The sequence below is a fragment of the Dermacentor albipictus genome, chromosome 5 (assembly GCF_038994185.2).
Source record: "Dermacentor albipictus isolate Rhodes 1998 colony chromosome 5, USDA_Dalb.pri_finalv2, whole genome shotgun sequence".
NCBI lineage: Eukaryota > Metazoa > Arthropoda > Arachnida > Ixodida > Ixodidae > Dermacentor > Dermacentor albipictus.
In genome coordinates this window covers 16,771,916-16,794,738 of record NC_091825.1, presented here as the reverse complement: position 1 = coordinate 16,794,738, position 22,823 = coordinate 16,771,916, and the positions used below count along the sequence as shown (strand labels likewise).

General features: G+C 46.2%; 1 protein-coding gene across 3 annotated transcripts in view; it reads left to right on the top strand.

Moving 5' to 3' along the window:
- LOC135906569 (luciferin 4-monooxygenase-like) overlaps nucleotides 1–22,823 on the top strand; it is a 262,082-nt gene that overhangs the window by 114,127 nt on the left and 125,132 nt on the right. For all 3 annotated transcript variants that reach the window (XM_065438013.2, XM_065438012.2, XM_065438011.2), the window contains one exon: nucleotides 21,839–22,041. In XM_065438013.2, coding sequence (XP_065294085.1) covers nucleotides 21,839–22,041 — 203 coding nt within the window. The remainder of the gene's footprint in view (nucleotides 1–21,838; nucleotides 22,042–22,823) is intronic.

Sequence of the window (22,823 nt, the reverse complement as noted above, 5' to 3'; positions counted from 1 at the left end):
TGTCCTGATTATCGACTACTTGAAATTCCTATAATAGTATACCTGTAGTCGAGACCGGATTCACTTCGCGATGTCGGTCAAGCCGGCTATCTGGTTGGACGGATATTTGCGAGCAATAGGGCACCACCGCATAGTTTTTGCGATTCCCGCTCGTTCGATATCAATGTCGGCATGGCTGGCAATTACCCATGGGCTGGCTAAACTTACGTGATGTCATCATCATCATCAGCCTGGTTACGCCCACTGCAGGGCAAAGGCCTCTCCCATACTTCTCCAACACCAACCCCGCTCATGTACTAATTGTGGCCATGTCGTCCCTGCAAACTTCTTAATCTCATGCGCCCACCTTACTTTCCGCCGCCCCCTGCTACGCTTCCCTTCCCTTGGAATCTAATCCGCAACCCTTAATGACCATCGGTTATCTTCCCTCCTCATTATATGTCCAGCCCATGTCCATTTCTTTTTCTTGATTTCAACTAAGGTGTCAATAACTCACGTTTGTTCCCTCACCCAATCTGCTCTTTTCTCATCCCTTAACGTTAGACCCATCATTCTTCTTTCCATAGCTCGTTGTGTCGTCCTCAATTTGACTAGAACCCTTTCGTAAGCCTCCAGGTTTCTGCCCCGTAGGTGAGTACTGGTAAGACACTGATAATATACACTTTTCTCTTGAGGAATGATGGCAACCTGCTGCATCAGCAGCATGTCTGATGTCTCATCAGCAGCAGATGTCTGTGTCTGATCCTGAACAGCAGCATCAAACACAGGGTAATTGCAGTTGGGAAATCTTGGATACCCAGCCGCGTGGTAGTGGCAGGCGCGGCAAACATGTCCTGCTTGACAATGGACACGTGCGCTCCTTTATTCTCTTCTCCTGGGCGGCATTTCGCTAGGAAAGAAACTTATCGTGAGCGCAAGCACCGCTGGCACGATTTCGTACTTACTCGAATGTTATCGTTGCTTCCATTTTTAGTGTGTCCGTAGCATCGGGACGATGAATTTTAAAAGGGTAGCATGGACACGTGCGCTCCTTTACTCTTTTCTCCGGGGCGGCACTTCACTCGGAAACAAACTAATCGTGAGCGCAAGACCCGCTTGCACAATTTCGAACTTGCCCGAATGATGTCGTAGATTCTATCTTTAGTCTGTAGCATCAGGACGATGATTTTAAGTGCGAGAATGGACACTTGCACCCATTTATTCTTTTCGCCTGGGTGACATTTCACTCGGAAACAAACCTATTGTGCGCGCAAGTTCCGCTGGCAGGATTTCGTACTTAGTCGAATATTATGTTTGATTCCGTCTTTAGTGGGTTCGTAGCATTTGGACGATGAATTTTAAGAGGGGAGCATGGTCACCAGCACTCCTTTATTCTTTTCTCCTGGGTGACCTTTCACTCGGAAACAAGCTTATCGTTTGCTCAGGACCCGCTTCCATGATTTCGAACTTACTGGAATGTTACCGGTGATTCCATTTTTAGTGTGTTCGTAGCATCATCATCATCATCATCATCATCATCATCATCATCATCAGCCTGGTTACGCCCACTGCAGGGCAAAGGCCTCTCCCATATTTCTCCAACAACCCCGGTCATGTACTAATTGTGGCCATGCCATCCCTGCAAATTTCTTAATCTCATCCGCCCACCTAACATTCTGCCGCCCCCTGCTACGCTTCCCTTCCCTTAGAATCCAGTCCGTAACCGTTAATGACCATCGGTTATCTTCCCTCCTCATTACATGTCCTGCCCATGTCCATTTCTTTTTCTTGATTTCAACTAAGATGTCATTAACTCGCGTTTGTTCCCTCACCCAATCTGCTCTTTTCTTATCCCTTAACGTTACACCTATCATTCTTCTTTCCATAGCTCGTTGCGTCGTCCTCAATTTGAGTGGAACCCTTTTCGTAAGCCTCCAAGTTTCTGCCCCGTAAGTGAGTACTGGTAAGACGCAGCTATTATACACTTTTCTTTTGAGGGATAATGGCAACCTGCTGTTCATGATCAGAGAATGCCTGCCAAACGCACCCCAGCCCATTCTTATTCTTCTGATTATTTCTGTCTCATGATCCGGATCCGCAGTCACTACCTGCCCTAAGTAGATGTATTCCCTTACGACTTCCAGTACCTCGCTGCCTATTGTAAACTGCTGTTCTCTTCCGAGACTGTTAAACATTACTTTAGTTTTCTGCAGATTAATTTTTAGACCCACTCTTCTGCTTTGCCTCTCCAGGTCAGTGAGCATGCATTGCAGTTGGTCCCCTGAGTTACTAAGCAAAGCAATATCATCAGCGAATCGCAAGTTACTAAGGTATTCTCCATAAACTTTTATCCCCATTTCTTCCCAATCCAGGTCTCTGAATACCTCCTGTAAACACGCTGTGAATAGCATCGGAGAGATCGTATCTCCCTGCCTGACGCCTTTCTTTATTGGGATTTTGTTGCTTTCTTTATGGAGGACTACGGTGACTGTGGAGCCGCTATAGATATTTTTCAGTATTTTTACATATGGCTCGTCTACACCCTGATTCCGTAATGCCTCCATGACTGCTGACGTTTCGACAGAATCAAATGCTTTCTCGTAATCAATGAAAGCTATATATAAGGGTTGATTGTATTCCGCACATTTCTCTATCACCTGATTGATAGTGTGAATATGATCTATTGTTGAGTAGCCTTTACGGAATCCTGCCTGGTCCTTTGCTTGACAGAAGTCTAAGGTGTTCCTAATTCTATTTGCGATTACCTTAGTGAATAGTTTGTAGGCAACGGACAGTAAGCTGATCGGTCTATAATTTTTCAAGTCTTTGGCGTCCCCTTTCTTATGGATTTGGATTATGTTAGCGTTTTTCCAAGATTCCGGTGCGCTCGACGTTATGAGGCATTGCGTATACAGGGTGGCCAGTTTCTCTAGAACAATCTGCCCACCATCCTTCAGTAAATCTGTTGTTACCTGATCCTCCCCAGCTGCCTTCCCGCTTTACATATCTCCCAAGGCTTTCTTTACTTCTTCCGCTGTTACCTGTGGGATTTCGAATTCCTCTAGACTATTTTCTCTTTCATTATTCTCGTGGGTGGCACTGGTACTGTATAAATCTCTATAGAACTCCTCAGCCACTTGTACTATCTCATCCATATTAGTAATGATATTGCCGGCTTTGTCTCTTAACGCATACATCTGATTCTTACCAATTCCTAGTTTCTTCTTCACTGTTTTTAGGGTTCCTCCGTTCCTGAGAGCATGTTCGATTCTATCCATATAGTACTTCCTTATGTCAGCTGTCTTACGCTTGTTGATTAACTTCGAAAGTTCTGCCAGTTCTATTCTAGCTGTAGGGTTAGAGGCTTTCATACATTGGCGTTTCTTGATGAGATCTTTCGTCTCCTGCGATAGTTTGCTGGTATCCTGCCTAACGGAGTTACCACCGACTTCCATTGCACACTCCTTAATGATGTCCACAAGATTGTCGTTCATTGCTTCAACACTGAGGTCCTCTTCCTGAGTTAAAGCCGAATACCTGTTCTGAAGCTTGATCTGGAATTCCTCCATTTTCCCTCTTACCGCTAACTCATTGATCGGCTTCTTATGTACCAGTTTCTTCCGTTCCCTTCTCAGGTCTAGGCTAATTCGAGTTCTTACCATCCTGTGGTCACTGCAGCGCACCTTGCCGAGCACGTCCACATCTTGTATGATGCCAGGGTTAGCGCAGAGTATGAAGTCTATTTCATTTCTTGTCTCGCGGTTCGGGCCCCTCCACGTCCACTTTCGGCTATCCCGCTTGCGGAGGAAGGTATTCATTATCCTCATATTTTCTGTTCCGCAAACTCTACTAATAACTCCCCCCTGATATTCCTAGTGCCTATGCCATATTCCCCCACTGCCTTGTCTCCAGCCTGCTTTTTGCCTAACTTGGCATTAAAGTCACCCATTAGTATAGTGTATTTAGTTTTCACTCTACCCATCGATGATTCCACGTCTTCATAAAAGCTTTCGACTTCCTGGTCATCATGACTGGATGTAGGGGCGTAGACCTGTACAATCTTCATTTTGTACCTCTTATTAAGTTTCACAACAAGACCTGCCACCCTCTCGTTAATGCTATAGAATTCCTGTATGTTACCAGCTATATTCTTATTAATCAGGAATCCGACGCCTAGTTCCCTTTTCTCTGCTAAGCCCCGGTAGCACAGGACGTGCCCGCTTTTTAGCACTGTATATGCTTCTTTTGGCCTCCCAACTTCACTGAGCCCTATTATATCCCATTTACTGCCCTCTAATTCCTCCAATAGCACTGCTAGAATCGCCTCACTAGATAACGTTCTAGCGTTAAACGTTGCCAGGTTCATATTCCAATGGCGGCCTGTCCGGAGCCAGTGATTCTTAGCACCCTCTGCAGCGTCGCAGGTCTGACCGCCGCCGTGGTCAGTTGCTTCGCAGCTGCTGGGGACTGAGGGCGGGGGTTTGATTGTGTGGTTCATATAGGAGGTTGTGGCCAAATACTGCACCAGGGTGGCCAATCCTGCTCTGGTGAGGGAGTGCGTTGCCGGTTCTGGTCACCGGGATCAGGCCACACTCCAGGCCTGTTTATGCAATTTTATCAACACGCGGATTTTTTTTTTTAATCCGGTGGAAAATTGCCGGCAGCGGGATTCGAACCATAGGGACGATGAATTTTTAGAGGGGATAATGGACACCAGCGCTCCTTTATTCTTTTCTCCTGGATGGCATTTTACTCGAAAACAAACTTATCGTAAACGCAAGACCCGCTTGCACGACTTCGAACTTACTCGAATGTTATCGTTGATTCTATCTTGAGTGTGTTTCTAGCATCGGGACGATTACTTTTAAGGGGGAGGATGGACACGTGCGCTTCTTATTGTTTTCTCCTGGGCGGCACATCACTCGGAAAGAAATTTATCGTGAGTGCAAGATCCGCTTGCACGATTTCGAGCTTAGACGAATGTTATCGTTGATTCCACGATTAGTGTGTTCGTAGCATCGGGACGAGGAATTTTAAAGGGTTGGCGGGGACACGTGCATACATTTATTCTTTTTTTTTCCGGGCGGCATTTCACTCGGAAATAAACCTATCATGAGCGCAAGACCCGCTTGCCTGATTTCGAACATACTGAAACGTCACCGTTGATTCCATCCTTAGTGCGTTCGTATGATAGGCACAATGAACATTAAGGGAGGAGCATGAACACCGGCAGTGATTTATTTATTTCTCCTGGGTGGTATTTCACTCGGAAACAAGCTTATCGTGAACGCAAGACCCACTTGCACGATTTCGAACTTACTCGAATGTTAGCGTTGATTCTATCTTTATTGTATGTTCTCGCCGAAGCTTCGACAATCAAATTGTATGCGCGACAGGAATCGCATAGTATTTCCTGGAATGCACGCGGGCACCAGTGATTGGCCTTGAACTTTTGATGAGTCATGTGCGAACGCCAACGTCCTTGATCCGCCCATCAGATTTTCAACGATCGCCGACAGCGTTCGCCGCTATCATTGTACTGCAATGTAATTTGTTTTGCTGCACACAAGTTCTCCCAATAGAAAGCTAAATTTCTGACACATGTTTGAAAATGCATCATTTTGCGCCATCCGTACTACGTGACAATGCAAATACATGGATTATGCCTGTCTTCTAGGGAGGTGTCAATATTTACCGGTTTTTCGTGACTCCTCTGGAACGTTTGTGGCATGTGGATTCTGATGTCTTGTGCCTTATGGAAGTGTATTGGGTCTGTATAGTTTTAATTTATTGTTATCATTTTATAGTTGATTTATTCGTTGTCTTTGCATTAGGCTCTGTTTGTTGTTACGAAATATTGCCATATCCTATATGGTCGCCGCGGGTATGTGTAAGGCGATGAGAACGACGCTGAAGTTGCGCGAGAGTGGAAAAACAGAGACTACAACGACGACGCGTTGACTGCTGTGATAAAGTGCTTTCATACGTCCTCTACGCCGGCATTCCCGTCTCCTACTAGGCTGTGACACTGGTGGAGGTGCTGGGTAGGACTGCCTCATGCTCGGCACCCATTCCCGGAGCCATACCTCAAAAGCAGAACTACCTTCCTTCGTCGAAACTCCTGTTCACCGGTACAGTCGCCGCCTGCAAGGCCTGACGCCCGACTTCAACCCTTTGCAGGACCCTGCTGGAACGCGTCTACGTACTTGCGCCATGGCTACTACAACTCTATCGCAGGTGACGCTGCAGAATCCTAAGATACCGGAAAGTTTCCATGGCGACGCTTTTGAAGATGTCCAAGATTGACAGGACAATTTGAGCGTGTGGCCCGTTTTAATGACTGGGGGTCCCAGCAAAAGCTGTCTAATGTCTATTTCGCGCTTCAAGACAGTGCGAGAACGTGGTTTGTGAACCGGGAGAGAAGTTTGACCACATGGGATGCCTTCCGCACCCAGCTGCTAGACACGTTCACTAGTACAGACAGAAAAGACAATGCGCAGTGCCTACTCGAATCCCGTAATCAAAAACCAAACGAGAGTGTTACCATGATTGCAGAAGACATGGCCCGCCTTTTCTGCAGAGCAGACCCTGAAATGGCCGAAGAAGTTGCGCTATCTCTTGCGCGGAGTGAAGGAGGAACTGTTTGCCGGGCTCGTGAGGAACCCACCGACGACAGTCTACCGCTATAGAACGGGCACTACAGCAACGGTACCCCCATTATGACCGGAAGAGCTCACCGGCAAATGCTTCAATTCTACCTGAGAGCTGCAGCACGTCTCTGCGTGAAGTAATCCAAGAGATTGTGCGAGAAGAGATCCGGCAGCTCGGGATCTCTCCCATGGCACCAGCGGTGGCTTCTGTTGCTGATATCGATCGGGAGGAAGTTCGAGAGGCCTTTTCGTCGCCCGACTGGCAGGCGGTGCCGCGACGATTCACCTACGCGAAAGCTGTATATCGTCCACCTCCCGCCACTTTGATGCTGCTGACACCATCGACCACTACGACGCAGCCATCACAACCACCCCCGACGCCCTATTTTCGACAGTCACAGCCACCGCCAAATATGCCGTATCGCCGCTAGTCGATCGCTGCGCCTCGTTTCTACGGCGAATCCTCTGCCGGCTACCCGCTTCGAAAGACCGATTTGTGGCGCACCGCTGACCGCCGGCCGCTATGCTTTCATTGCGGCGAAGCAGGTCATGTTTACCGCGCGTGCCACTACCACGCGGCTGGGTATGCAAGATTTCCCAACTGCAATTACCCTGTGTCTGATGCTGCACGTAGCTGGGGCAGAAATTCTACAAACTTTCAGCCAGAAGGCTCCACGACGCCTCGATCGCGTTCACCTTCTCCGGCTCGTTACACCCCACCAACCCATCGCGATTTTTCTGATGCCTCTAGGGGCAGGTGCCCTAGCCCGCGCCGGGGAAACTAGATGCAGCGACCTCCGGGGGTGTGGTTGCAAACCGGCTAGATATCCAAGAGCCCCCATCTCCGACGATCGACGACTCTGTGACTCCGACGACTCCAACCACACCCCCTGTAAGCGACGCCGTCAGCGCCGATCTTGTCGTTTGCATTGACGGCCACCAAGTTTCCGCTCTCGTCGACACTGGTTCGCATTTTTCGATAATAAGTAAAAAGTTGGCCGATAGGCTGAGAAAAGTGGAGACGCCGTGGACCGGGCCCAACATCGTAACTACCGGTGGCCAGTTGATGACGCTGATTGGAAAATCCACAGCCAGGATAGTAATCGCCGGTGCAACCTTTGTCGCCACCCTCGTCATTCTCTTTGAGTGTTGTAAGGAACTTGTATTGGGATGGATTTCTTGAAAGCGCACTGTGCAGTGATTAATGTCCATGACCTCGTCGTCACATTTTCTACGAGCTCAGATGACTTCTACCCCGCGGAACACCAGCGACCCCGCTTACGTATCGCCGACGATGACGTCACGCTTCGGCCGCGAAGCTGTTCCCTCGTACCTGTAATCTGCGACAACTTAAAAACCGGGACTGGCGTCGCTGAACACATCGAAGCACTGGTACTGATTCAAGGGGTTTCCATTGCCAGGGCCGTAATTAACGTACACAACGGACATGCTGAACTCCTGCTGACGAATTTCACCAGGGAATGTCGGCACATTGTTAAAGGCATGGCTGTTGCTTACTTCGGCGAATTTACTTCAATACAGGGCTGCCTCTCAGTGGAGCACGCGACGTCCACCGTGGTTATGCCTGCCCCTGTGGTTGACATCAGTCCCACCTTATCGCCCGTGGAACGCAACAACCTTCTTGAGCTCATCGATAAGTTGAAGAGGTGCTTCTCATCCACGTCACGAGTTAGCCAGACGCGGCTCACTAAGCATCGTATTGTCACCGAAGCCGACGCCAGACCAATTCGGCAGAATCCTTATCGTGTAGCCCTAAAGAGCGCGAGGCAATACAAACACAAGTGAAGACCATGCTTGAGGATGGAGTTATCCGGCCCTCTAAGAGTCCTTGGGCATCGCGTGTCGTATTGGCGCGCTTCTGCGTCGGCTATCGAAAACTCAACCAGATCACAAAGAAAGACGTTTATCCGCTACCACGTATCGACGATTCACTGGACAGGCTACGAAACGCACGCTAATTTTCGTCGATGGACTTGAAAAGTGGCTACTGGCAAATAGAAGTTGATGAGAGAGATCGTGAGAAGACCGCCTTTGTGACACCTGACGGACTTGATGAATTTCAGGTGCTCCCCTTCGGTTTGTGTTCTGCGCCAGCAACGTTTCAACGACTAATGGACATGGTACTCTCAGGCCTCAAATCGCAAACCTGTCCTTTACCTCGACGACGCGACTGGTTTCTCCGTCACGTTCGAGGAACACATAGAGAGACTAAATACGGTCTTTGAAGCAATACGCTCAGCCGCAGCCTACTAGGCTGAGACAATATGTACAAGTGATCTATTGTTATTACAGGAAAGAATACAAGTGCTTCAACATTGGTGCACTCGTTGGGATAGGGAACAAATGCATATAATGGCGTGCTTCTGCAGGTTATGAGAAAGAAAACCGTAGTATGCTTGCTTACTCAATTAGAAGCACATAAAGAAAGCATCGGTGAGTTACATAGAAAAACAAACTAACCATCTCGTCTCATATATAGGCTATTTATACCTCGCCGCTTCGAAGTTTCTCAAAGGGAAGTTTAAGACTGCACTTCCTAATGCAAAACTTCTATCTTACTATAGTCTAGTCATTACCATGTGGCACAACGCATGAGGCGGCTCCAGGCGTTTCTGTTAGTGTGCTTGTTTCGTGGTGAAACCAAGAATTGCTGAGACATCGCGAATGGACAGAGCAGTGTTAGTGTCTTTCATCCGCATGTACAGCTGACCTCGAATTATCAAATACTCCTCCTGGTGATGCGCGCACAAGCACGGAAGCACGAAAGCAGCAACTCAGCTGCACTTGCTCTATACAGGACGAGAAATTGAAGATCACTGTAAATGCCAAACTACACGCACGCGTGCTAGTATGCGAAAGCTTGCGCTAACGCTCTTCACGTATGCCTAGATGATGCAGAACAGATCATACTCGTCCAAGCGAGGCGCGAGCACAGACATCTAATGTGCACGCACGCTCAGGAGTAGCGTTGTCCAACATGGCGGCACCCATGACTTACGCTTAAGCACGAATTCTCATGACGAGTACCTTCGCACTCCCGTGGGTCACCAGAACCTGTTGAAATGCGCGTTCGCTTTCTCTAAACTCTCATGAAACGTTAGTTATGAGCGTACAGCGTGCCCAATTTCAGAGATCATTCGGATATTCCAGCGCCCGCAGGCCTGATGAGGTGCGTTCGCGTAGCAGCAACTGAATTATGAGGTGTGCCGAGTGACCCATAGAGAAAGACATACATGACCGATCCGTCTGGAGCATAGTTCGGTTGTTCTCCTCATCATGACGCAAGAGTGGCGCTCGCTCAGTAGAATGATTCTAAGCGGCGCTTGTCGTCTGGTATTTGTGGCAGACGTCAGGCAACAAATAAAGCACGCAGAGTGAAAAAGTATCATCTGTAGCCGCCAGTATGGGTATTGACGAGATACAGGTCTCTGTTGTGTGTTTGCAAGTCGGTCAGATATGTTGAATCTTCTACGACGAAAAGGTGAACGACATGGTTAGCGGATTTCCCATGACGAATAAGCGGAACCCGCACCAAATGGTGGCGGTATTTCTGCTTCAGAAAAGATTAACAAGCACACTGATTTCTTTGTCCGGAGCTATAAACCACGGGCGCCTTAAGCAGCATTGATCTCAGCCCTGACAAGAGTTGCAGCAGACAACACTTGTGGGCGAAAGACGCTTTTAAGAACAATTGCACAGGCATGATTTCAGCCATGTTGTGGGCTAACAAATGTTTACAAAGGGGCAGTAATATGGTGTTTGCGTTTGCCTCTACAATATGATACTTGAAAAAATAAGACAGAAATCTCTTTGGGATCGTGATCGCACAACGTGTTTATGACCTCAACCCTCGGAGAGATCAAAGAAACAAACGTGAAATGAACCTTGCGCAAATTACGACGTCAAGATTTCTGCGCCGGCGCTTGCGGAGGTCGTCATCGCGTGCGTGTTCTATGACGCTCTGTTTCTGGATCAGGAAGGTTCCACAGGTGCTGCATTTTCTCTTCGAGCGAAATTAGTTTTTAACATGAAAATGAAATAAAATGAACAGATGAAACATAATGCTGAATAAAGCTTTCTTGCGTTTACGTTGTCCTCCGTTTAACTAAAAATCTTGAATGGTCACTAATGAAAACGTCCCGCAAAGGTACATACTTTTAATGTACGTAAGGCAAAAACCGCTATTCTAAAACTATGTCTTCTCCAGACAAATAGCGGGGTTCTGACTGTGTCACAAATAAACAAAACGATGTCTACCATGACGAAAATGTGAGCCAAGTAGAGCCAAGTAGTCGCCCGCACGTCTTGTTGGTTCAAACCGCCATTACTCGCTTGGCGCGGCAAACGCTACGCGCGAGCTTTCACGCACCGGCAAGCGTGCGCGTCGTTTGGCCGTAACAATCTCCTGGGGAGACCGACTGTTACAAGCGAAAAACAAATACCTCTAATGGTAAATTTTTAACTCGACCTCAGATTGACCAATAACAAGGGACGCAAGTGCGTGTGCGCTTAAGAGGAAGCAGTAGCTTGGGCCCAACTACAATGTCGCGTATTCAAATACATATAAAACGCCGAAATACTTATCGCAGAAAACCACTGTGCCGATTGTCAGGAAATATGTAGCAATTGAGAGAGACAGGTACATTCCAGTCAGTGTTGAAGCAAAATTTCGATTTAGGGCGTGAATTATTGTAAAGGAATTTTCGAAAATTTGTAGTCTGACAAAAATAGAATCCCCAAATTTACAAATGCCTAGCTCTGCACCAGAACAGATATCGCACTTCTGTAAACTACAACCACTAGAGCATCCAAAGCAGACAGATTAGGTATGTTAGTTTATGCTTTACGTCAATCGTTTACATTGTTTACAAGGGTATTGCAGGAATTCTACTCTCAACTGAGTGGTCTTTTTGAAAGCCTGTATAATTTTGTAACGGAGGTGCGAATGGCAGTGAGGAAGAAGAGAGGACGAAGAGAACAAAGAACTTTGGAGGGCGGACGGCGTCACCACCACCAGCCATCCATTGGGAGTAGGCTTCCAATGACAGGCAGACAGCCCGGGCGGAGAGTGTGCAGGCGGCTTGATGAGCGTGTTCGTTTCCCTAGAGTCCATCGTAACCGAAGGCCCGAATGAGGTTACGCGGAGCTGAATATACGTATCGGCAGCCAGATTGCAGTATGCCCCGGGCAAGCGGGAGAGCCCTCCCCAGCTCGTACTTCTGACAAGCCCCTATCGAGTCTGTGATGATGTGTTTCGACTTGAGATAAGTAAGAGCTAGTGACTCTGGCATTGCGCTGCTTATCTCGAGGTCGCAGGTTCGACGGGGAGGTGGGGGACGCAAAGCGAAGCTGCAATTATATGTTTGGAACATTAAAAACAGCCAGGTGGTCAAATTTATTCCGTAGTTCCCCACTACGGCGTGCCTCGTAATCAGATGATTTTTTCCCACGTAATACGCTAGGATTTTTTTTTCACGACAATAGAGTTGCCACACTGAGAAGGCAAAAGCGCGCGGGAAGGCAATGGTATGACGACAAGGGCGATCCTACTGGGGGCATCAAAATTCCTGCTACTTACTTGTTTGGTACTCACCTTGAGTGGGAACCGTCTCCACTCAATCACGTCACTGATTGCACGACCCGTAGTTAGATTGACCAATTACGAAAATCAAACCATATTGTAAAAAGTCTTCTGCTTTAACAAACATTTGGATAGAATAAATGGCACACATCGCGCAAAAAACGAGACAGTGTTTTCGCCGGTGTGTATAAAAAACGGATGCTTGTGCAGACATAGGCCTAATAAATGATCAACGACGAGAAAGTGTTGCGCGCTTGTCTGCGTAGTAGATTCGAGCGATGCGCTCGTTCTTCGCCCTGGAAGATCATTCCAAAAGTCGGTGCTTATACTCATAGTGGCTGGTGCATATCTGGAATAAACAGAAGCTCCATCGCAGGCCTAGTTGCATGAACTGTCAAACCTGGCAAGAGTAATTTCTTCCACGTAAATCATCCTCCTGGTAACGTCTTGCGGGACTCCAAATAACGTTGGATCGTCAGTTACCTGCAACATGCTTCTCATAACAATGATTACCGCAGTGGCAGTGGCGAAGCCAGAAAGTTGTTTCGGGTGGGGGGGGGGGGGAGGCGCTCACATACCAGCTCGGTCTGATCCTCGCAGAATTTGTTGAGGCATCAAATACATCATTGGTAACTGCACTGCCGTTGCCAAATATGCCGCAGATAAATTCTTGACCGCTACGCACTGTCAAGATATGTAAAATATGTTTTTTCATAAAAGAATATATCTGTATGTCCAAAAAAATGGCGCCAGAAATAACTGATATCAATATTTCCATCTTTTTTGTCTATTTAAAAAAAAGATCAAATGAACTGTAGAACTATACCGGTTCGAATCCAGCAAAGGAAGGCATGCCGCTGATATGAAATACGTGAAGGCCATGAAATGAACAAGTTGAGGACAAATACTTCAATGGAACTTTGTATTTCAAGAACCTTCTTTACAGTTTTGTGCATATGCAGCAGCCAGGGAAGAATCTCAATGACACAGTCCTTCCTTCCAATTTATGGGCAGGAGCAGCCATCACCAGTCGTGTATTGTAATTGCACCAAAATAGCACATACAAAGAGCAGGAGTTGTGCTAAATATACATTAGAAATGCAAAGGTACAATGGAATATACATATGCGATGATACTGCTTGGTAAAGGGCAAAAAAGTGTCACTGGAAACAAAGTTCGCCGCATGTGTACGACAAAGCTCGCCAACAACATATTTATATACGTATAATTCTCCAATCAAACTACTTATCTATACAAAAGTCACTGTATATAATGTATCAAACAAGGCAAATAACCATGTGGCGCAATCACAGATTCACAGATCACAGAGGTTTGGTGTGTTGCGATACCACGCACGCGAGCACATGAGGACAATCCTGTGTGTAGCCGTGGTGCGCGGCTTAGCCGTGTCTGGGAAAAGGGGGATCCGGGGGTTGAGCCGATGCCGGGTGTTCGGACCTTTATAGCACACCGGCGGAGGCAACACAGCACTTTGGCTTCTGCTTCACATAGACGGCATCTCCAAACTTACCCACCTGAACGAAATTGGCAGTGCCTTTTCGTGTCCTCCTCTTCAATCTTCATCTTCCTCTCTAGCCTTTTCATCTTTCCTGTATTCTTTTCACTTCTTCTTGCTTCCTTATTTCCTGCTGGGAAGAGTTAACCGTGTGTAGTATATCCAGTCTTCGGTACATACATTAGGTCATAGTGACGGTGCATAGCTAGCGTCTGCAGGTTTCTCGGAACCGGTAGCGTTCGCTTGTTGGGCTCGATAGTGGATGGCTACTACCGCCGCCGAATTTCGAAACCATGTTATGGCAGAAACTTTCCTGCGATTTATCCAAAGAAAGGCAGAGAAATCGTTATGGCAAAAATACATATATTCAATCAATAGTACAGTCACCTCAAAATTAACGAATGTGGTATGAGGTGAGGAAATTCAATGGAGAGTACTCATCAAACACAATACCCCTACACACATGTCCAGGCACACAAATAACACTGCAAGACCAGGCCAACATATTAGGCGAGCACATTTACGGCGTCTCAAGCTCAGCGAACTACTCACATACATCCTTAAAATGTAAAGAATCAGCGCAGAAACATAGACTGCCCACTACCGGGGATTCAAATGCGCTTTTAATAACCACCTCAGAACTCAGGAACTGAGCAGGGCTCTTTCTGCCGGCCAAAAATACCGGCAACGGGTCTTGATCGTGTGCACTACACAATACTTGCTCACCTATCTCAAGCATTGGCAGAGACACTTCCTAAATATTTCAACGATATATGGGAGTCTGGGGTAATGCCTACAGATTGGTAAAACGCAGTAGTAGTGCCTTTTCTAAAACATGGTAAATCCGCGACATCCCCTAGCAGCCATAGACCCATTGCACTGACAAATTGTCTAGCCAAATCCTATGAGAGCATTATAAACATAAGACTCACATTCATTCTTGAAACAAGAAACCTAATAGACAAGTACCAGTGCGGATACAAAAAGAGATGCTCCACCACTGACCATATCGTTCGACTAGAACGTGAAATACGTGACGTGTTTCTACACAAACAACACTGTCTCGTGGTTTTCTTTGATTTAGAAATAGTGTATGATACCACGGGGCAATATAGAATTTTGAGAGACCTGGTTGACTTAGGAATGCGCGGGAAAACGCTAAATTGTCTATGTGATTTCATGTCTGATAGAACATTTTCATGTACGTCTCAGCACAATACTTTCACGCACATTTACACAAGCAAATGGCGTTCCGCAAGGGTGCAATCTGAGCGCGACACTCTTCATATTCAAAATGAAATCTGTTAGTAAGATCGTCCATCATCTGTTATGCCCTCAATATATGTCGAGGATTTGCAAGTGGCTTGTCGCACCTCATTCTTACCCACTTGCGAACGACAACTACAAATAGAGAAAAATAATCTTACACAATGGGCTCACAAAAACGGCTTCCGGTTTTCAACACAGAAAACAGCTGCAGTTCTCTTTTCCCAGAAGGGTTACACTGTAGTCCAGTTGTCAAATTGGATGGTACTACGCTGCCGGTCAAAGACTACAAATTTTTAGGCTCAACTTTTGACTCAAAATTGCACTTCTTGACTCACATAACCACAACTAAACTCAAAGCAAATAAAGCACTAAATATCCTCAAGGTTGTATCGCACAAGAACTGTGTGACGGAACGTGTGTACTACGTATGTAGCGGTCACTTGTACTTGGAATCCTCGGCTTCTGTAAGGTTGTTTATGGTGCAGCTAAACAGTCTTACCCCCATTAAGCGACCGGATTCAGTTCATAATCTTGGCCTACGACTGGGGAGCCGTGCCTACAGAACATCCCCTGTCCAAAGTTTATACGTTGACGGCGATGAGCCTTCCTTACAGCAGCGCGGAGCACTACTTACACTTTGCTATGTACTGAAGGTTCGGTCATCCCAAGAGCATATATGCTACAACAAAGTAACCCAGTGCAAATCACGGATACACTACAGAAATAAACCAAACTTGATTCAACCACTCACGACACGGCCACTTACGGCCACTGTCGAACGTATGATGTTCCTTATGAAGTCATGCAGGTTGCTGAAAGGCGACCAAGATTGCCCCCGTGGTGCAATTTTACACAGATATGTGACTGGAAAATGCCACATCTAAAGAAAAACGACATTCCACAAAAACACACAAAAAAAGATTTTCTAGGTGTTCAAAAAAAATATAAAGACCACACGGAATTTTACATTGATGGCTCAAAAAAACACAAGAATGAGTAGGTGTCGGGATCATAATGACAAATTGGGAAAATAGCCCTCCAATAAATAATTTTACATCAATCTTTACCGCCAAAGTTGATGGAGTGCGGATGGCAGTTGAAATTCTTACTACCGACAAGCCGAAGAATGCTATTATTTACACTGATCCATTAGGTGCCCTAGCAGCTCTAAACTTAAACTCCGAGTCTGAACCGCTGCTTGGCAATATCTTAAACATGGTCTTTAATAAGAAGTACGGAGGGACCATACAACTTTGCTGGGTCTGAAGCCGTGTTGGAATGCCAGGGAATGAAACAGCAGATAGAAGCGCATCCATGGCAGCGCACAAAAGCATAACTCACATAACACTTCCACATTAAAGACAGTATCCGAGTGATTAGTAAGGCCCTAGCATCAAAATGGCAACAAGACACGAACTAATGCATAAATAATAAGTTACATATGTCTGAACCCCTGCTTGGCGAGTGGAAATCATGTAGTAACCAAGAACGGTTCTATGAGGTGATGTCATGTCGACTTTTAATTGTACACGCGCATCTAACACACAATTTTATATTTTGAAAAGAAAACCCACTAACTTGCGAGAAATGCCATGAATTGCTTACAGTAAGCCACATTATTATCCCATGTCCACATACTGTAACAAAGGCGGAAACATTTTAACAATTTGTATCACTTGCATATGCCTTTAGACCCTTCCTTAATATTGGGCGATGAGCCGCTAGTGCCATTCACCAACTTGTTCGAGATTTTAGATGAAAAAGGGCATTTACATCGACTTTAAGGTAATGTGGCTATTGGTGCCCTAACATGGGATCTTGTACTGCCCTGTGACTGGCGCACCATGGCCTTAGTCGCTTTTGAGCCATTAAACTCGAATTAACTAACAGATCAGAGGCTCCTAAGCCTCCCCCCCCCTCCCCGCTTCCTCCACTCTCCCCGAGGTATCGCGCGCAACATAAGGCGGCACGCTTCCTCCCCGCTTTTCTCTCTCGCGCACACAAGACTGGTCAACCATCGTCAGCTCATCTGTGCCCCCTCTCTCCTACTATTTCACTTGCACGTACAGTATGCGGCGCGCGATCACGATGTTATCGCCCTTGAAGTTTGATGAATAATCGCGAAAAGATACACCGACCAATATAACTGGAAACGTATAGACGTTTGGGCTCCCCATTCAGAAGCCTTCTAAAAAATAATACCTATAACAGAGATACAACGTATTTAAGTACATTTCCGCATGTGACGCAAGCAGCGAGTCTACATCGTGGGAGATGTCCCGTAATGCGCATTGAGCGCGGAGCCGTGGTCTGTATGTGCAAGGACTCTACATGCAGGCGTGACGCAAGCTTCGTTTTCTTGACCTGGACACGTGCAGTTGCCCTGTCCATATTTGAGCCTACAGATTCGACATGTTCAGCAACGGCACTTGAGGCCGCGTGCCGTTTCTTAACGTCATACACATGCTGTTTCACGTGTTTCTTGGCCACCTGTCTCGGCGATATACTTGCAACTCGCGCACGTTGTGGAGTAAACTACAACTGGGAAATTTTTCCGTAGAAAATAATCCCGTGGAAATTTGTCTCGTAGGTTTACCAAAAACGTTTCTCAGTTTGCGGGTTGGCACTCGCGGAATTTAGACGTCGTACCTTTGCATGATACGAGCGATAGTCTCGCTTGTGCCCGGGACATAGGGCATGGCAGCTCACTTCAGACACGATGTAGAGCGCTCTCTTTTTCGGAGGGACATTTCTTTCCTTACCGAAGACAGAAAGGACGGAGGGTAGCCACATGTTCTTAAATTTTCACAGATGCTCCCTATGTGATGCGTGCAGTCATCCTGTCTTGTGAAAATGGTTTTTGCTCGCTGGAACAGCTTAGCAGGAATGGACTTTCTGTGTGAAAGCAGATCTGCCGAGTCAATATGCAAGTACAGGCCTGTATGTGTGGGCTTCTTGTAGACGGTGAAAGAAAGGCGAGAGTTACCGCGCTTGCCAATAACATCAAGAAACAGTAGACAACCGTATGCTACTACTCGACAGTAAACTGGATCGCCTGTTCAACACTGTTGAGAAGATCACTGAAGGCAGTGAGAGCACCCTTGTGAATTGTGCAGAAGTAACCATCTCCATATCCCAGAAAAACCTTTGGAGAAGTGGCAAAAGATGCAAACGCCCAACGTTCGACGTCCTCCAAGGACTAGATTCGTAGCAGAAATTGATATAGATGCTCGCATAGTCATAGCATTCGTTTGTAGGTAAAAATGCTGCTTGAACATGAAGTGTGTATTCGACAAACAGAACCTAAGGAGATGGGACAGGTCTGAACAGTCAGTCTCGTACCTATCAGTCAGTGACCCGTCAACTTCGATGGCAGCCGTGCTAACCTTTACATCCAGTTTTACTGGAACGCTTGTGAATAGTGACTTAACATCAAATGAGACCATGACGTCAGCATGAGCAGAAACAACGTGCCGTATCTTTCCATAAAGTCGCCAGGATTGAGTACATGCGTGCCGCTTTTCCAAGGATGCCGAAATGATCCTGTCTGAGAAACTGGAAAGCCTGTACAGACATGTGCGAGTGTAGTGGACAATAGGTCACATAGGAACACCTTGAATGTGTATCTTTGGTGGGCCATAAATTGCAGGAGCTGATCCATTGTGTCAAACTGTCGGTAATAGATTGATTTACGCTGGGGCGGGACCAAATGGAGGCTGTCAGCTGCAAGCTTTTGGAAGCCCTATTGCAGTTTTCCTGCAGTATCACAATTCAGGCGAGCATAGGTACTGGCAACACTAACCAGTGCCAGCATCTTTTTGGCATAGTCAACACTATCAAGCTGAACAGCAGCGTTTTTTTTTCGTCAGCCGGAAGAAGGACGATGTCTGGATAGCTTCGAAGCCGGTCGATAGCCTCATGTTCTTCTAGGTACAGCACGGAGTTCGAACAAGGGTTCTGAAGCATCGAAAGCACGTTAGTCACACGCATGCGAACTTCGTCACATCTAGTGGCATCGACTTGGCTTACAGCCATTTCAGCAGCACAAACCAGCTACTTCGTATCTCGTGTAGGCCCTGTGCTAAAGTTTAGACCAAGGCTCACGATCAAGAGTTCCGCTTTGCCAGAAAGAAAGGTTATGTACAGCCTCTCTTGGCAAACTTTGGGACGTACCGTTTCAGGATAGTCGCAGCGTTTCCAACTTGGCATGGTGCGTGACGTAGTTATTTCGTGTTATCATGCTTGCTTGAAAGTTAGCGTGAAAACTGCATGGCACTGCTCAATTAAAGCTTTCAATACTACTAACTTGCAAGTTGATAGTATTGGAGCAAATTCGGCAGGGCACAGTAACTCTAGTCGGCGGCGGGCCTAGAAAGTATCATTTTCCAGCATAGGGACCTTAGTCTTGCACTTCGATATTTTTTCTTCTAGTAGTTGTCATTCAGCCCGTGAAATCACGCAGTCCTTTAGCATTTATTCTACATGTATTTTTCCATCCAGATGGGCTGCCGTCAGGCTTTCGATTTGAGCTCTTGGAGTTTACACGGAACGTGACCGCGACGACAGGAATTTCGCCTGAAGTGTCCGTATCATTGCTATCGTAATAATATATTAAGAATATCAGAGTCCCTTGGCTTATAAATTCCTGCAAAAGAAGAAGTAACAAAATCGAACTTTCACCATGCGGCAATTCGCTGTGCCTCAAAAATTTATTTGTTTGTTTTGTGGGGTGGGGGTACCGAAGTGAAAAAAAGAAAGGCAAAGCATGTTGGCCACAATCAATAACTCCTTTGGCCACCTAATGCGGCTACCGAAGGAATACCGAAGAAAACGTGAGACGTTTGGTCACAGAGAACCATACGCATACTGCTCGGTAACCTACACTGGCGGGACAAAAAACTTTTCGGAGAGGTTGCAATAACATCAAAGTGAAGGTGATGCCCTCAAGCGGAGGAGTTGCAATCGATCAAGCCCCCGCAGTGGTGTCGGCGATCGGCTGGCTCTGGCAGCTCGCGAGTAGCAAGAACAAGAAAACTGAAGAGGCTGAATGTGTCTACGCGAATAAAAGTCAAAGTAGAAGAAGTAAATAAGAATATGCCTTTGCTGGATTCATTTTCTTAACATCTGTGCTTCGGCGCAGGTGAAAAAAAATGTTGTTATTCTTTTCTGTGACAAACCGCACAAATGAAGCACAACAACGCTTCCTCTCATAAGACCTCGCTGCGTGCTCTGCCAACTTGTATGGTAGTGCGTCGATTTGGCTTGCCTCGTTGCGTGGTCCGATGTACGACTTTAAATATGTCAATCCGTTCTTTATCAAACGTTTATAAGAACATTAAAATTAAAAAATTTCGGAATATAAAATCTAAAGCACGACTTTGTAAATGTCAATGAATGCACCTTTCCAATTAATAGTTTGATAACATTATGCTCATTAAGTTTCGGAATTGAAATCCATGCACTTCATGCATGCGAGATGCCTCAGCGAAATGCTCCAACGAGCCCGCTCGCCATCTAAACGCCCTTGAAACTTTCTGCTCGGATGGGGCTCCTTGGATTATGTGACACCAGCTGCATGGGTGTGGCCACGAAATCCAGGCCGAGTTGGCATTGTTCGTTCCGAAATGTCTTTTCGGGCACAAAAGGATATTCTAGACCAAATCCACAATGATTTCCGGCGCCGGGGTTGTTTTTGGTAGGCGGTGCATGACAACAAGAAAAAATTTGTGGGGGCGGGAGCTGCAGCGCCATAAGCCTCATCCCCAAGGCCTCGCCTCCCTTGAATAGTGCGTGGGGTTTTAATAACTTTGCATTGCTGATGCTAAGTAAGCCCATTCAAATGTCAACATGTCCATGACCAGGAAAAATGCTGTAACGGATTCTCTCAAAATTCATTCAAAGAGAGAAAGACTGGTTTGCTGCAAATTTAAAAAAGAAAGACTCATACTAAAAAGCGGATATATTTATGAGCTCAAGAGAGTAACGCGATGTTCCTTCATTAATGTGCATGATGTTTTGGAATCTTATGATAAATACTGAACTCTACTGTTTGCCTTGCAGTATGGAATATATAAATAAAGTAAACAATAACAAACATTGCTTCATTTGCATTTTGTTTGTCAACTACAGCCAATAAGATATAGGTCGGTCTCGCCTGACACTACATATTTTGTAGTTTCCAGTGCTTCTCTTCTCTATTCTTCTTTTCGGACAGCTTCTCCTTTGTAGGCCGTGCGCACGTGTGGTTTAATTTGCGTTTCTTGCCCACCATTGTCTCGTTTGATGACTTAAAACTGAAGCGCATTCACTTAAAGTGTTAACAATGCTATTGCCTTGTAATTTGACTCCAATCTCTTGACGTCAAGTTTACGTACCCACCGACGCATGCGCACGCGGAGCAAGAAATCCTTCTGGGGACACACAATGTTCTTTTTTCTTTGACAGTTCAGACAAGCACTCTCCGCGTAAATGTTCTGTTTACTTATTGCGAATAGCATAAGCCTATGTTGATGATTCTTTTATCTAACCGGCTGACGAGAGGAGCTCAAAGATTAGAAAAAGTCTCGGTTTGGCCCTGCAAGTTGTGCAAAAGTAGATAAACAGGAGAGAACGATTGCGCCTGCGTATCCGACTGGTCCGGGTGGCACGGACGTCATGCCACCGCCACAAAGCAGAGCTCCAAAATACACGTAGCGTAACGTCCGCACAATTTTTCATGTGTTTTTCTTGTTTTAAGTGCACAGTTGGTTTTAAGTGGTTGTACATTTTAGCAGATATACTTTAGAAGACCAACCAGGCATTATTTGTTCCTCTTTTTTGTAGGGCCTTTTTGTTACCGGCGAGGCAGAAGGCTTCATTTCGGTTACGAAGTTTGCTGAGATAAAAGTGGAAGACTTTCATGAAGTTCCAGTGGAAGACCCGAAGAAAACCACGGTTGCCCTCTTCTACTCCTCCGGAACAACTGGCCACGCAAAGGGAATTGAGATATCCCACTACAGCTTCGTAGCGAACCTTCACATGACCGGGTAAAGCGGCTGTCTAATTTGCTTAGCTTTTCATGTTATTGCCATTGTTATGATACTTCACACATTTCCTGTTATATACCTATTTCTCTACGTTCGCGTGCAATAGTTTTTCACGACGCACCCATATTTATATGACTGGGTAGTCTATTCTGAAATAGGTAGGGTATGTGGTTACTGGACTCGGGAAGTGGGGCTGCCTCGCTGCTCCTCAGTGAACCTTTCCCGTACGAGGCGAGGTCATTGGGTATGCGCTACAAGGCCACTTTTCAATGAATTCTCGCACGCCAACTTGGGCCGCTGAGAAGGTGGGCATGTGCCACTTGGTATGTACCATTCTTCAATGACAAAAGAAAATTTCAGCCGAAACCATCTGTGTGTGACCTTTGACGTTAATTCGATTAACATTGAAGCAATGCGGTCACCGGTGCGTTTCGCCGGTGGCGAATGGCGAAATGCGCCATCTATAAGCCCTGTACTGCAGCCGGGCTACTTGACAGTTTTAGTGTAACGTAAAAAGATTGCGTTCGTGTTAGCGTGCGACGTAACGCCAACGCTAAGAAAAGCTGCACTGTGCGGCACAACCTAGTCTTTTAGAATAGCGGAACGGTGCAAAACGCTAACGCTAATGAAACCGATAAGGTGCCATTTACATGTAAAAACACGAATACACTGGCGAGCCAAATTGATACGAAATGTCGAGTTAATCCAATGCCTAATCCGCATGTGCCTTGCTAAGTCAAGCGTATGAGCGAAAACCAAGCTTTGGCGCCATCACGATGCAG